Below are 15,345 nucleotides of genomic sequence, written 5' to 3'. Positions count from 1 at the left end.
TTTAGCTGGTCCAGGCTGGGTTTGAACCCGCCACCCTATGTGTATGTGGCCAGCGCCCTACCCACTGAGCTATGTGTGCCACCAACACGAGCTGCTTTAACAGATAAGCTCCAAAATCCCAGTGACTTAACACAGTGGTCCAATGCAAGAGACAGCTAGGAAGCATGGTGCTCTGCTCCACACGGTCACTCAGGGACCAGGATCCTTCCATCATGGAGGCTACCAAGAGGTCAACTCCAATGCCACTGCTACCACTGCTAAAAACTAAAGAGAAAAAGTAGACAGCACCCCCACAAAGGTTTCTGTGGACCAGGCCTGACAGTGGCAAACATTCCTTTCACCCATTTCTCATGGCCCAGAACTCAAGCACACAGCCACCTAAGTGAGGGGGAGGCTTTAGATTAGCTCTGTGCCAATGAGGAAAAGAAAATTCCTTGGTGAATGCAGGATTGCCTCTGCCACCCCAACTGGTGAGAAGGTAATTCTAGGCTAACACCAGTCTCTCTCATCCAGACCCTGATCTAGTTAGTATAAAGAGTACCATAAAAAAAGACATGCTCCCTGGCCTCTAGGAACTCCAATTTAAAATTATACACTGCACACTCAAACCCAGGTCTGTGGCATAGACATGACAAGTGTACACTAGAGCCAAAAGACTTCCCTTCTGGCACAAGGGAATCATGTTAGCCCTTTAGATCTGCTTCTCAGAAGCTTGGGACTATGTGATGACACACAGTCTCTGACACCTCACACTTCTGGGGTCTTGTCTCAGATGGATGGTGCAACTCCTAAGCAAGGCTCGGTATCCACTAAAAGAGGACTGTCTCAAGATTACTCGGGATCTTGCCCAGTTAAAGCCACCATGATGCCAGTAAGATGGATTGCAATCCTAGAGAGGACACAGGGCAAAAGCCAAGAACCAAACCTCGCCTGAGGCCGCTGAGAACTGTCCAAATGAAGAAGAAATTAACAATGTGCCCTTGTCAGCACACTTGTGCTTGTTGTGCTAATTTCCTTGTAAATATAAGCAAAGCCTTTTAATTAACTTAATATCAATTTCATTTTTCTCACATTTTGTTCTAATTATGGGCTGGATTTAAAGCTCACACAGCATAATTTAGAGCCTTAGAATGAACAGCTTTACAAGTTTACACAAGAGTGACTGCTGAGCCTAAGTGAAGGAAGGCTCCCTGCATCTGTCCTGTCCCCGGTCGCTGGCAGCCCTGTGCTTAGCCCAGCACAATGCCTCCTCTGCAGTCCCTGAAGCAGCAGCCTACTAAATCTTACACCCAGGAGACAGCAAGTGCCAACTTCACAAAGCAAGACCCAGAAGGGGGCAGCAGGTAGGTGTCTCTGAAAAACTTTTCTCTGAGTTTCAGCTTCCTCACATGTAAAACAGAGAGACTAGTGTAAGTAGGCTTGATATAAAATTAAGCAACACAAAACATGTGATAAGTACTTGATGGCAAGCTATGATACACATGCATATGGACAAATATTTACTATTGTACTTCATGAAATCTAAGATGCCTTCCACTGTGAGACACACAATTGTTATGTATCCATAAGGGGAAGACATGCTGCCGATTAAACTATCACACACCACTAATCATAAGGTGAATCTCAATTTCAGAGCTGTAAAAATGTGCAAGGTACAGTTACACATGGCAGTTTCAATCCATGAGATGTCTTCATGTCAAAGCTAAGGTCACAAAAATGCCCAGGAACTGAAGGATTCTAAGTTCATTGAATTTTTCCAAGAGCCTTGCTTCATTTTAATATTAATATCCATTGAAACATATTGGGGGTAGAGAGGAGGTGGTAGACGTTATGGATTCACGATGCAAATACCATTCTTTCTTTCCTTCTTTTTTGATTTACTTTTTCTGGAAAGCAACTATTCTTTCAAAGCAAGTTTAGTCATGAGACTATGTCCTGGCCCACATGTGGGAGCCTACCAGGCAGAGTTCTGGAAAAGATTTTCTTTCCTGATTAAACAAAGGAAGAATGGGTGGGCACCGGTGCAGGCATGCCTACCTTGTACAAAAGATGCAATGGCTGGAACTACAGCAGCCATCTTGTACTCATGAAGAAAGGATCAAAAGAAATGCAAGGACATGAGCTATGACATCATGATGGCAAACCAGTGCTAGCTACTACTACTTTGGGACTTAAGTGAGAAAAAGTTGCCTGCTCACAAATTAATTCCTAAATCACATAGAAAGTTAAAGGGATTAATTTTTTTTTTTTTTTCTTTTTTTGTAGAGATAGAGTCTCACTCTATGGCCCTCGGTAGAATGCCGTGGCCTCACACAGCTCACAGCAACCTCCAACTCCTGGGCTTAAGGGATTCTTTTGCCTCAGCCTCCCAAGTAGCTGGGACTACAGGCGCCCGCCACAACACCCGGCTATTTTTTGGTTGCAGTTTGGCCGGGGCTGGGTTTGAACCCGCCATCCTGGATATATGGGGCCTGCGCCTTACCGACTGAGCCACAGGCACCGCCCAGTTAAAGGGATTTTTAAAAATGAATAAAACCTATTCGCTTGGAAACTACTGGGTCTAATCATGTCAACAATTCATTATAATGCAAGGGAGAGATGAACAAAGGCTAAAAGAAGGCCCATGGAAAGCACCACAAAGGCCCAGAAGAAGGATAATTAAGCCTCACAAGGTGATCAGGGAGTTTCAGGGCACCGAGGGCTTCGAAACTGGTCCTTGGAGAATGCGTGAGAGTTCAGTAAGATTGGGGGAGGGGGTTTAATTCATAATTTGAGAGTTAAAGAACCCTGAAATCATACAGCTATCATTTTATAAATGCATAAACTTTGGTCCCTAGAGAGAGAGCAGACCTAGAATCCTGACCCTGAGTTCATGCTCCTTCCCTACCAGGGAGGTATGACACCTGGCAAGCTGTGTGTAACCACAGGACGACCCTCAGCAAACACTAATCACACTATTAGCCATTGTGTCTGAAGCCAGGATAGAAGAAGTTCTGCTGGAAGCTCGCTCCCTATTAGCTGTCAGCACGTCTGTGTGCTGGTGTCTGGATGCAGCCACCTGTAATTACAGCAGCGGTTTATTACTCATGCATGGCAAGGCTGCGGCTCTGCAGTTAGCAATGACAGGGACATTATTAAAAGGGAAAACTTCTCTATCAGTGGCTAAGCCGGTTGTCATTCACGTGTCAGAGCAGTCTGAAGACCTGTGAGGAGCACTCACTGGGGGACAGGCAGGTCTTTCTGCTGTGTGAGTCCTGCATTGGTCCTGGGTGCTGAGAGAGGGAGAGAAAGAAAATGAGGGCTTCACCTGCTACACTCTTCCCAGGGGCCACATGGCACTCACTGAACATCCAGGCTGCCCTACCAAGGGGGGACAGTTTATGTACTTCACTGAGGCTCCTGTTCCCTGAACTTCTGGATCCCTCAGTAGCAGCTGAGAACACCCAGTTCTGCTCCCACAACACAGCATTCCTTCTGAATCTGCAAGGGTGGGAGGACACAGAGGCCTGGCGGGTACCTCAGACCACACACCCATGTGGACTCAGTCCACAGCTGGGACAAAGCCTATGTGAAGTGGGCTGCTGGGAGGCCAATGGGGTGGAACAATCTGTGTCACTTAAGAGCAGCAACAGGAGTGAGGGGGGCGGGAGGAGACTGAGTCTGGAGAGAGATGGCTCCCCCAGCTCTCTCCACAACCTCCCGCAGAACCCCTCCAGCCCACTCACTTCCACTCTGGCTCCAGACAGTATGGGGAACGGAAAAAAGAGACCTGTTGTCATGTGCTGGGTGAGCGACGGGCCCAGCTCAGATGAGAGCTTGCATCATTATGGCGCTGACACCTGCCATGGTGGGACACCCCCTCAGGAACAGGCTGATCCGCCATGAGGGGGATGTCACAGAGGACATGAAGGTGAGCACCTTGGATGGAAGTTTGAGCCACAGGCAGCTGGAGATGGGGTGTGGCTGGGGCTAGGCCTTGGGGAGAACTGGGAGCACAGGAGAGAGCTCAGGTCAGGGCTCCCAGGGTTCATTCAGATTTTCCAAAGGCAAAAACTCCAGGTCCTGACTCTTAATTGTGGACATGGACAAAGAGGGAACATCTCAAGTGACGCAAGCTGGAATCACTCTGAGGTTCAGGGGGTTGGATGAGTGATGTGTTCAAACGCAGGACACTGTTGTGTCCAGCGACGCCAGTGACAACAGTGACACCAGCACGGCACACTTGCTGCTGCACCCCAACCCACTCTCCTGCCCGTCCTCACAGGCACCAACTTTAGTCAACTGACAGCTCCCCACGCCTAAGGGAATGAGTCCAAATCATCCTGGCATTCAAAACCTGGCACATGCTGGGTGAACTGGCTGGTGACCTGTAGAAAACTGAAACTGGACCCACACCTCTCACCATTAACTAAGATAGACTCTGACTGGATTAAAGATTTAAACTTAAGAATGAAACTAAAAATACTAGAAGAAAGTGCAGGGAAAACTCTTGAAGAAATCAACCTGGGCGAATATTTTATGAGGAGGATCTCCCGGGCAATTGAAGCAACATCAAAAATACACTACTGGGACCTGATCAAACTAAAAAGCTCCTGCACATCCAAGTAAAGCAAGCAGACAGCCCTCAGAATGGGAGAAGATATTTGCAGGTTATGTCTCTGACAAAGGTTTAATAACCAGAATCCGCAAAAAAAGAACAAGTGATCCCATCTCAGGCTGGGCAAGGGACTTGAAGAGAAACTTCTCTGAAGAAGACAGACGCACGGCCTACAGACATATGGAAAAATGCTCATCATCCTTAATCATCAGAGAAATGCAAATCAAAACTACTTTGAGATATCATCTAACTCCAGTAAGATTAGCCCATATCACAAAATCCCAAGACCAGAGATGTTGCATGGATGTGGAGAAAAGAGAACACTTCTATATTGCTGGTGGGAATGCAAACTAATACGTTCTTTTTGGAAAGATGTTTGGAGAAAACTTAGAGATCTAAAAATAGACCTACCATTCGATCCTACAATTCCTCTACTAGGTATATACCCAGAAGACCAAAAATCACATTATAACAATATACATATATCAGAATGTTTGTTGCAGCCCAATTCGTAATTGCTAAGTCATGGAAGAAGCCCAAGTGCCCATCAATCCACAAATGGATTAATAAATTGTGGTATATGTACACCATGGAATATTATGCAGCCTTAAAGAAAGATGGAGACTTTACATGGATGAAGCTGGAACATAGTCTTCTTAGTAAAGTAGCTCAAGAATGGAAGAAAAAGTATCCAATGTACTCAGCCCTGCTATGAAACTAATTTATGGCTTTCATAGGAAAGCTATAACCCAGTTTTAACCTAAGAATATGGGGAAGGGGGAGAGGGAGGGGAGGGAGGGGGGAGGTTGGGCAGAGAGAGGGTGATTGGTGGGATTACACCTGCAGTGCATCTTACAAGGGTACACGTGAAACTTAGTGAATGCAGAATATGATTGTCTTAACACAATAACTAAGAAAATGCCAGAATGCTATGTTAACCGGTGTGATAAAATGTGTCTAACTGTTTATAAAACCAGTGTACGGTGCCCCATGATTGCATTACTGTACACAGCTATGATCTAACACTAATAAAAAAAAAAAAGAATGGAAGAGAAAGTATCCAATGTACTCAGTCTTACTATGAAAGCTATAACCCAATTATAGTCCAAGAAGAAGGGGAAAGGAGAGAGGGAGGAGAAGGGAGGGGGGAAGATGGGTGGAAGGAGGGTAATTGGTGGGACCACAACTACGGCACATCTTACTAGGTGTAGAATATAAATGTCTTAAAACAAGAACTAAGAAAATGCTGTGAAGGCTATGTTAACCAGTTGGATGAAAACATTTCAAACTGTATATAAAACCAGCACATTTTACCCTATGGATTGCATTAATGTACACAGCTATGATTAAATAAAAAAAAAAAAACCTGGCACAGTCTAGCCCCCACCTGGCCTTCAAAAAAGCTCTCCACTCTGCCACAACACTTGGCCACACCACCTAGCTTTGTCCCCACACACTCTCCCATCTACGCTGTTCCCCTTGTTCTAGGCCCTCAGGAGCATCCGCTGCCTCTGATTTGCTTCCTCATCTTCCACTGGTGGTCTCACTACCTGTCTCCGTATGTCAAGCCTTCTTAGCACTATTGTTTAAGTTCAACACTCACTGGTTAAGCCCCTAGCCATGAGCCAGCTCAAGTTTCACTACTTTCGTGCTTAATCTACCATTCTTTTGGGACCTAGCATAGACCTGGTAAAACTACAAACATATATCTTCCCAACAAGCCCACAATGTCTAGGCAGGCATGACGTTTGCGCCTCTTTATACTCTCAGCAGCTCACCCATGCCTGACAGTGAGGACGTGTTCACTAATGGATGTGAACGGCCAATGTGTTCGGCGATGGGATTTGACAGACATGAGCTCCCATTTCTCTCAGGCCTCAAAAGCCATCACCCAAAGTAAGAGGGGGGTAGAGTGCAAGGAGAAAGAAGAAAAACAGTTCAGCCTTAAACACAAGGAAGAGAGAAGGGTCACAGAAAGTCCAAAGAGTTCCAAAAAGTTAGAACAAAAGGACCTCTTCTTGCCTTTTTTATTTTTTTGTTTGTTTGTTTTGTTTTCTTTAGAGACAGAGTCTCTCTGTGTCACTTGTCACACAGGCGGGAGTGCAATGGCACAATCATAGTTCACTATAACCTGGAACTCCAGAGTTTAAGCCAACCTCCCACCTGAGCCTCCCGAGTAGCTAGGATTACAAGTGTGCACCACTAAGCCTGGATAATTCTTTCGTTATTTGTAGAGATGAAGTCTCACTGTGTTGTCCAAGCTGGCCTTGAAATTCTGGCCTCACATGATCTTCCCACTGTGGCCTCCGGAAGTGCTGGGATTACAGGCACGAGCCACAGTGCCTGGCCCAGCCTCTTATCTCTTTTGAAATTCACATCACAGACAACATGACCACCCTCTGCTATGAAGCATCACTAGCTGTCCACGCATTCACTTGAGAAATACCTGCTGAGCACCCACGACAGGCCAGGCCAGCTCTCAGCATTTTCTTCAAGGAGTCTGTAACCTCACAACTGCCTTGGGTTGAGTTCCATGTTTTTACCACACATTTTCAACTTTAATTCATCCTGACATAGGCGGACCCATTTTTCCAGCTGAAAAGTGAAGTGACTTGCCGAAGGTCACAGAATTAATAAGTGACAGAACTGGAACTCAAAACCAGTCTGCCTGGTCCCCAAGTCAACAAGCTTTCTTCTAATGTATTTAGACTCATAGGTTGTCCAATCATAGGCTGTTTCTTCACTTGCCTTGGGCGTTGTGGTGTCCACGTTCCTTCTTGCCATGGTCAGTCTGATCTCTAAGTGATTACTGAGCCTTCTTCCTGTCCACAAAAGACATTCTCGATTTGGCAACAACCAAAGGTCAGGGGAGTTGGATTTCTTCAGCAAGAATGACACTGGCTACCTTTCCTGCTACCTCTGGGCTGGGCAGGTGGCAGCTGCCCCCACTGGCAGAGTGCCCGTCACACACCCTGGCCAGTACAGATGTGCCTGCACCTGAGAGCTATACAAGAACGGGACTCCCCATTTCTCCAGGAGAGGACAGCTGCTATGAGTCCTTGGAGGTAAAGGAAGTGAGCTTCCTCCAGCACTCAGGCCCTGATTCTGCTGACCAAGCCTTCTACAACCCTGGGTGCAGCCTGCCCTGAGCCAGCTGAATACCTACATGCAGCACGTGAAGGCCTGCCCTGCCCTAGCTTCCACCTGGTGCTCACTGCACTGACTGACTTTAATACACACTTTGCCCCCTCCTCTCTTCCCCTTACCTCCTTCCCACAGGAGATGGGAGGTGCCTGTGGTCCCTAGAACCACGTCTATAATATATCCCAACATCAAAAAGGAAATAGCACCAGGCCAGCTCCGGTATCCATGAAAAGAGAAGTTTCCACAATGGCATCCCTCTCTTTCTGAGTCTACCTTGGGGACCTGTGAGAGCAAACCACCAGCACCCACCCCCTGTCCCCTGGGCCAGCTCACTATCCTTGCTTGGGAGTCTGGTCCGTGTGGCAGGCTGGGGAGGGCACATTTGGGTATTTGGTGGCGTTCTGGTCTCCTGCAGCTGAGACTCCAGCTTCATGTGCCTGGGTGGCTTGGGGGCAGACCTGGGACAGGCATTTTGACGTCTTTCCACAAAGATTTTCAATTTCTTCAAGCAACCCTGCTTCTATTCAATATCCTGAAATCTAAATTTGGAACTTAACTTGAATCGATTGCATTTCCTCTTACAACAGATCTGCCCTGGGCTTACCAGGCTCGAGCTCTGATGTGTGCCCTTTGGCAGCACTGCACGGGTGCAGGGGGTGGGGGTCACCAGCCATGGCTCAGAGTTAGCATGGGGCAAGGGAAGCCACCACACCTCTCCACCTCTTTCCTCTTGCTCATTGGGAAGTAGGGGACTGGGGAAAGTACCCTGGTATTCGTGAATCCTGCCCTCCACTGGCTGGGTCACCTTGGCTAAGTCACACAGAATTTTGTTTCTCACCTTCTCACATCTAAAATGAGAGAAATAAATAATATCCTCAGAATGCGAAAGAAAAGTGATAGAAGGCCAGAAATCACATGTAGATGCCTGGGAATTCTAGCAAGAAATCTATCTGGCTAGGTCCATTTTCCTGATGCAGGTATAAAGCCACCATGCCATCATTTTTTAAAAAAAAATTTTAACACAATACTTTCTTCTGTATTTTTTTTTAGATTTTCCAAATTTTCTATAACAAATATGTATTAATTTTACTCTACAAAAAAGAATACACAGTTGACCCTTGAGCAGGGTTTGAACTGTCCACTTAATATGCAGATTTTCTTCTGCTCTGCCACCCCTGAGACGGCAAGACCAACCCTCCTCTGCCTCCGCCTCCTCAGCCCCCTCAACATGAGGATGACAAGAATAAAGACCTTTATGATGACCTAATTCCACTTAATGAATAGCAAATAGAGTTTCTCCTCCATATGATGTTCTTAATAAGAGGGTGCCAAAAAAATGTATACAGACTTTAAGAAAAGAGAAACCTAAAATTACAAGAGATGCCCAAACATGACTTGTACTCATCTTTTGTTATCGGTATATATTATCACAATTTTTTTTTCGTAGAGACAGAGTTTCACTCTATCACCCTGGGTAGAGTGCCGTGGTGTCACACTGCTTACAGCAACCTCCAACTCCTGGGCTTAGGCCAACTCCTTGCCTCAGCCTCCCGAGTAGCAGGACTAGAGGCGCCTGCCATAAAATAGCCTCCACAAAAATGCCCGGCTATTTTTTGTTGCAGTTTGGCCGGGGCTGAGTTTGAACCCGCCACCCTCTGTATATGGGGCCGGCGCCCTACCCACTGAGCCACAGGTGCCACCAATATATTATCACAATTTTAATAGAGTTTCTTCCTTGCTTAAAATGTGTATACATTGGTTTGGCACCCTCTGTATTTTTTCTCTAGATTACTTTATTATAAGAATACCGTATATACGTAAAAAGAACACTGTATATAATATACATAAAATAGAAAATATGTGTTAACTGGCTGCTGAGTTATTGGTAAGGCTTCCAGTCAATAGTAGGCTATTAGTAGTGACATTTAGGGGGGCGTCATAGTTATAGGCGGATTTTCAACTTCACAGAAGTTTGGCATGAAGGATCAACCATAGGCATATCATAAAACCACACATTCGAAGATAACACTCGGAAACTTGCTGCTTCCTAATCTAGCTGACTATTTCACTTCCAAGCTCCTCAAAGGATCAGGTTTCCTTCCGTCAGAAGGACGAAGACACAGGCAAGACGGCTTCATACTCAGCCTTCTTCTGAGAGCTAAGTCCTTCCAGGCCTCCTCTCACCACATCCATTCTACCCAAGCCAGCCTTTACAACCTCGAGGTTATTTCCTCTTTGTCTAAGACTTACTTTCTAAAACTAGCTCCCATCCAATCAATCAACGAACCTTAAGTGACCGCATTATGTGCAAGGTGTTACGACCTGCTGAGAGTGTATTTAAAAGTCCAAAATATAGTTCCAGCACTTAAACAGCCCACAGATCAGTTCTGGACTCAAAAGATAAATCTGTGCAGGCATGAGAGTATAGGACAGGGGTGAAAAGGGTCACCAAAGGACAACAAAGACTCAAGTAACTCACAGCCAGAAAAGCTTAGGCTGTGTGGCCTGCCATAGCCCTGTCCTCGGCAGTGTCCATTAAAGGATGGGTGGAATGTGGGAATGGGGTGAGGAAACACAAACCAGGTCGACTGGCACTTCTCAAAGACTGGCGCTGAACTGTGGTGGCCAAAAATCCCAAGGCACATGTGAGGCACTGCAGCGAGAATGTGCATGGGTCTGGCACAAGGAGGCAGAAGGGAGTAGGCACAAGTGAAAACACGGAGATGCCCCTTGGAGCTGGCTGTGTCAGCTGGCCTGCCTGCCAGCCTTCAAGGCGCACCATGACTCCTTAGGAAGTTAAAAGCCAATGGAAGATTTGGGCCCTTTGGAAGTGGTACTTTCCACCCAGATAGTTGGAACTAGTGTGTGCTCAGTGGGGTGGAGGGTGAGAGGCCAGAGGCAGGACACCCAGTTAAAGGACAGTGGCTCAACCATCCAGGAACAGGAAATAAGGGCAGGGGGCAGCCACGAGTCATCTAATGGAAGGAATGGAAGACAGCTGCAAGAGATGTTCTGGAGGGGAAAAAATGAATCCATCTCTGGCTGCTTTCTCCTCTATACCTGCATCTCCACTTCTTTCAAATATCCCTATCAGCCCGTATTAAGAAAAACAAAACAGGTGGCGTCTGTGGCTCAATGGAGTAGGGTGCCAGCCCATATGCTGGAGGTAGTGGGTTCAAACCCAGCTCTGGCCAAAAACATACAGCTATTTTTCTTTTTTCTTCTTTTTTTTTTTTTTTAAATTTTTGCAGTTTTGGGCCAGGGCCAGGTTGGAACCCACCACCTCCGGTATATGGGGCCGGCGCCCTACTCCTTAGCCTCAGGTACCACCCCATACAGCTATTTTTCAAAAGGCAGAATTCAGGATCTCGGAACCAAGTCTTAGCAGAAGTGTGGGTCACTCCCTTGCTGTCCCAGTGGGCCACTAGTGCAGAACATTCCACAAATGGACAAAACAGCCTCACTGTTTTGTCAGTGAGAGAACACCAGGACGTTTGGGCTCAGCAGTTGGGAAGGTGGAGCCCTCCAGGAGTCCTTCCTTCCCAAATCTCACAGGCGGCCACAGCAAAGCTCTAGGAAACCTGAGCAACCCTTAAAATGCCACATCTTACTTTGCACAGAGGCATTAGATCTGGTGATCTTGCTCCTACTGCAGGCACTGTGCCCAGAGCCATTAATTCCTAAAGAAGGACTAAAGAACATTAAGGTCAAGGTTTCCTTCTCCTCCTTTGGTAGCAATGGATGGAGACAGGCTGCAGAGCAAGAGGATGGGTGAAGTCCAGGCCCCATCTTCCCAGGCACTGGGAGCCCTCTCCTGCCTCCCCCAGCCTCCAGTCTCCAGCTGCAGGAAGTGGCCCCAGCAGGCCTAAATGCAGCAACAGATGGGACACATGCTACCTGAAAAAGGCACAGGCCAAGGATAGAACACTTGGGGAGGGAGGGTGAAAAAGAAAGGGTCCTCTCTATTTCACAATCTTTCCCTGCTCTTTTCCTGTAAGCTTCCTGTCATGACAAATGACACTAGGTGGACAAGAAGATGACATCTGCCTAGCTGCAGCTTGAATTCCTAGCTCGCCCAGGAAAAGCTTTCAACTGGGCCTTCCTGCCAGCTCCTCCTCAGAGTGTGCAAGTCAGGAACACTCAGCCTTCCCACCCCAGAGCACCCAACCCAACAAGTCTGAGAACTGTTTACATGGCACAGGGAACAGAGAAAAAAGGCAGACCCCAGCCCAACTGAAGCAAGCTCTCAGCTTCTCAAAAGTCTGCCCACCAACCAGGTCGTCAGATGGGTTTTCTGCCTTTGCTCTGCTTGGCAGTAGAGCTTCAGGCCCCATTCAGACCTACTGAATCAGAGACTCTAGGTGTGGGATCCAGAAATATGTGTATTAACAGGCCTTCTAGACGATTCTAATGCACATGCTAAAGACCCAGACATGCTGGTGCAGCAGCCAAGAAATTGTTCTGGAGCCCCAGATAGTCCAGGTTCAATTCCCAGCTCTGATGCTCACTGGCTGGGTGACTGTGCCCAAGTTACTTGGGCAGGGGCAGTAAAAGCACTTGTCTATCAGGGTCGCTGCAGAGACTCAATGGGTTCATGTGTGTCTGTGTCACACAGAATTTTATTAAATCTAGTAGCGGTTGGCTCGGTGCCTGTGGCTCAAGTGGCTAAGGCACCAGCCACAAATACCTGAGCTGGCGGGTTCGAATCTAGCCCAGGCCTGCCAACCAACAATGACGGCTGCAACCAAAAAATAGCCAGGCATTGTGGCAGGCACCTGTAGTCCCAGCTACTTGGGAGGCGGAGGCAGGAGAATCACTTGAGCCCAGGAGTTGGAGGTTGCTGTGAGCTGTGATGCCCCAGCACTCTACCCAGGACAACAGCTTAAGGCTCTGTCTCAAAAAAAAAAAAAAAATCTAGTAGGGGAATTAGGGGTGTGGTTATATCCTATTTAATGTTCCTAATTGAAACTAATACTAAAATGACCTGTGCCCCCCAAAATAGCCTGAGAGTAAGGGAACCCAGGTTACCCTTTTGGGTCCTATAGGTGTGTCTACGGCAGGAATATGCCAAATAAGAAAGCCCACAGCTTCTAATTTCTCCACAAATGAGCTATGGGTTTTTGTTTCATTCCATGCCTTAGATTTCAGACACTCAGGAGACGAGCTTCCACATGATTTCCATGAGCTACCCTGACAGCCAGGCCACGTACCCTGCAAGGTGTGGGGAGGAATGCAGTTTCCCACTGCAAATTCAAGTTCAAGGCATCCCCTGTATACTTGTCCTATGACATCAAGAAGACCATGGTGTCTCTTGGTCTCACAGATCTGACCACACACACTGCCACCCCCTACCATAGTCAATTACCCACAAGGGTCCATCCTAAGCAGCAAAACAACATCCTTTTCCCTGCCACCTGTCACCAGGGTGGTCTCAAATTCTCAGTGTAGTGAAGACAGTTGAGTCTGGTCCTCAAATATTTGTATTTGCAGCTCCACATATTTCTTTTTTAATAGACCTAATACTCCTTATAATTAGGAAAAAAACACAGACAGAAGTTTGTGCATAGTGGCCAAGAACACAGGTTCTGTGGTGATCCAGACACAGGGTTCTGACTCCCAACTCTACTACTTCCTAGCCATAGGACCTGGGCAACTCAGTTAACCTCCTCTCTCCTTGTTCCTCATTTTCCATCTGGGGATGGGGTGGACTTCCCTTGGCTGTAATGAGATAATGCACTTGTAATGTCTTTACACATCGTCTGGCACACAGCAAGAATTCCACCCATTATTATTACCCTGATCTGTATGATTATCTGCAGTTAGCCTGAGGACCTGGGTTAGAGGCTCAGGAAGGGAGGAGGCAGCCTGTACCTAAGTACTTACTGTACCTGCTTTGGATAACCCCAAGCAAACCTGGAAGGCCACCTGCACTTAAGTAGATAACACTCACTCTGACCTTGGGGACAGAGAATGTCCAGTGACAGAGACCAAGTGTGACCAGGGCACATTAAAAGTGTCCCTCTTCTCCTGAAGCACCGAGAACAGTTTAGGTGGAACAGATTACAGCAATTGTCCCCAATGAGATACCACACCTCGCTTTGCACACTCTGGAAACACCTGTTTCCCAGGCCCATCCCTCAGCATCTACGGGGAGAAACCGGGAGTGTTTTTTTTAACAGCAGCCTCTAGGAAAGGGACGGGAAAGGAAGAGTCCTCATTATTAGCTGTGTAGCCCGCCTCACTGAGAGATCAATATATTCATCCAACTTACTAACGCGCATTACCCTGCGACCTGGAGCCCTGACTTTGTCTGCAGACATTAAAGCCTGCCAATCTCCCTCTTCTCGATCGCCCCTACCAAACTCTAGCAGTTAAGAGCTTATTTTCTCCTAGACGGCGGCCGCACTTCCAGTCCCACTTGGCCGGCTCCACTAGTTTCTGCGCTCTCTCGGGCTGGAGTCGCCAGGAAGCGACTTCCTGCCCTCACGCGGGGACCTGAAGTCAACTGTACTGACATGATTCCTGGATACCAAACTTGCAGCTGTGGTACAGAAAAGCAGGGAGCAGCCCCCACCTCCTGCCCGAAACGGGACAGGGTGGGTTGCGCGCGAGAGCCAAGAGGTGCCAGATCTCGGGCACAGTGCGCAGGGGCCCCGAGGCTCACCCAGTGCCCAGGCCCCCTAAGCCGTACCCAGTGGGCGCTGGCACGCGTCCTTACCATTCAACTGCCGGTAGACGATGTCCTCGAGCAGGGAGAGGCGCTTCAGGACCGCATCCTGGATGGGGCTGACGCTGTGCGCGCTAATGTTGGCTGCCTCGGCGCGCGGCCGGATCTCATGGAAAGCGTCTCCGCTGCGCACAGCGATGGGTCGGCACTTGGCCAGAAAGAGGACGAAGCCGGCCACCGCGATCAAGTTCAACACCAGCAGCACTTTGACTCTTCTCAGTGAAGCCATCAAACAGCCCAGCCGGCCCTCGCCCCGGACCCGCGCCCCGTCCGGCTCCCGCGAGGCGCACACACCAGACGGCCCGCGAGAATCGCAGCCGCTGTCCGCCCCACGGCGCGGATGCTCGGGCGGCGAGACCGCTGGAGGACGGGACGGTCAGGGGCACAGTGGAATCTCTCACAGAGAAAGCCGCAGGTCTGCAGAAATGCTCCCAGAGAAGCCTACTCAGTTCACCACGCGCGGCCCCTTCCAGGCGCCTTGTCCAAAGGCCAAGAGCCAGGGTTTCTCCTTTGCTCCAGCAACCGCTTTGCCTCTGGACCTCGTGCCGCTGGCGCCACCGCCACGGACCCCAGGACTAGCCAGCGGGGAGCCGCGGATGGAGCGGCGCACAGGTGCCAGGCTCAGAGCTCTCTACTGGCCCGCAGCGGAACGCGCAGCGCCTGGAGCCGCACAGCCACCACCCTCGCCCGCAGGCGGCCGTAGCTGTGCGCGGCCCGCAATCTTCAGCCTAAGACCCGTTCCCCTCCGCAGACGTCTTTGTTCCGCTCACCGACCCGCTCCATCACGCCGGGCAGAGGGGAAGCCTGCGCCGGACGCCCGCATCCTCCTTGCTCCGCAGTCACGCTCAAGTCTCGATTACTCTCAAAGTGGGGGTAG

The 15,345-nt window shown here is 48.5% G+C and overlaps 1 protein-coding gene across 2 annotated transcripts in view; it reads right to left on the bottom strand.

Moving 5' to 3' along the window:
- Positions 1-14,931, bottom strand: part of GALNT17 (polypeptide N-acetylgalactosaminyltransferase 17) — a 478,729-nt gene extending 463,798 nt beyond the window's left edge. For both annotated transcript variants that reach the window (XM_053556324.1, XM_053556325.1), the window contains exon 1: positions 14,460-14,931. In XM_053556324.1, coding sequence (XP_053412299.1) covers positions 14,460-14,697 — 238 coding nt within the window. In that variant the 5' untranslated portion in view covers positions 14,698-14,931. The remainder of the gene's footprint in view (positions 1-14,459) is intronic.
- Between the last annotated feature and the right edge of the window lie 414 nt (positions 14,932-15,345).

The sequence above is a fragment of the Nycticebus coucang genome, chromosome 12, assembly GCF_027406575.1.
Source record: "Nycticebus coucang isolate mNycCou1 chromosome 12, mNycCou1.pri, whole genome shotgun sequence".
Classification (NCBI taxonomy): Eukaryota; Metazoa; Chordata; class Mammalia; order Primates; family Lorisidae; genus Nycticebus; species Nycticebus coucang.
The sequence above is the reverse complement of the archived record's forward strand: the minus strand, read 5'-3'. Positions and strand labels throughout refer to the sequence as shown.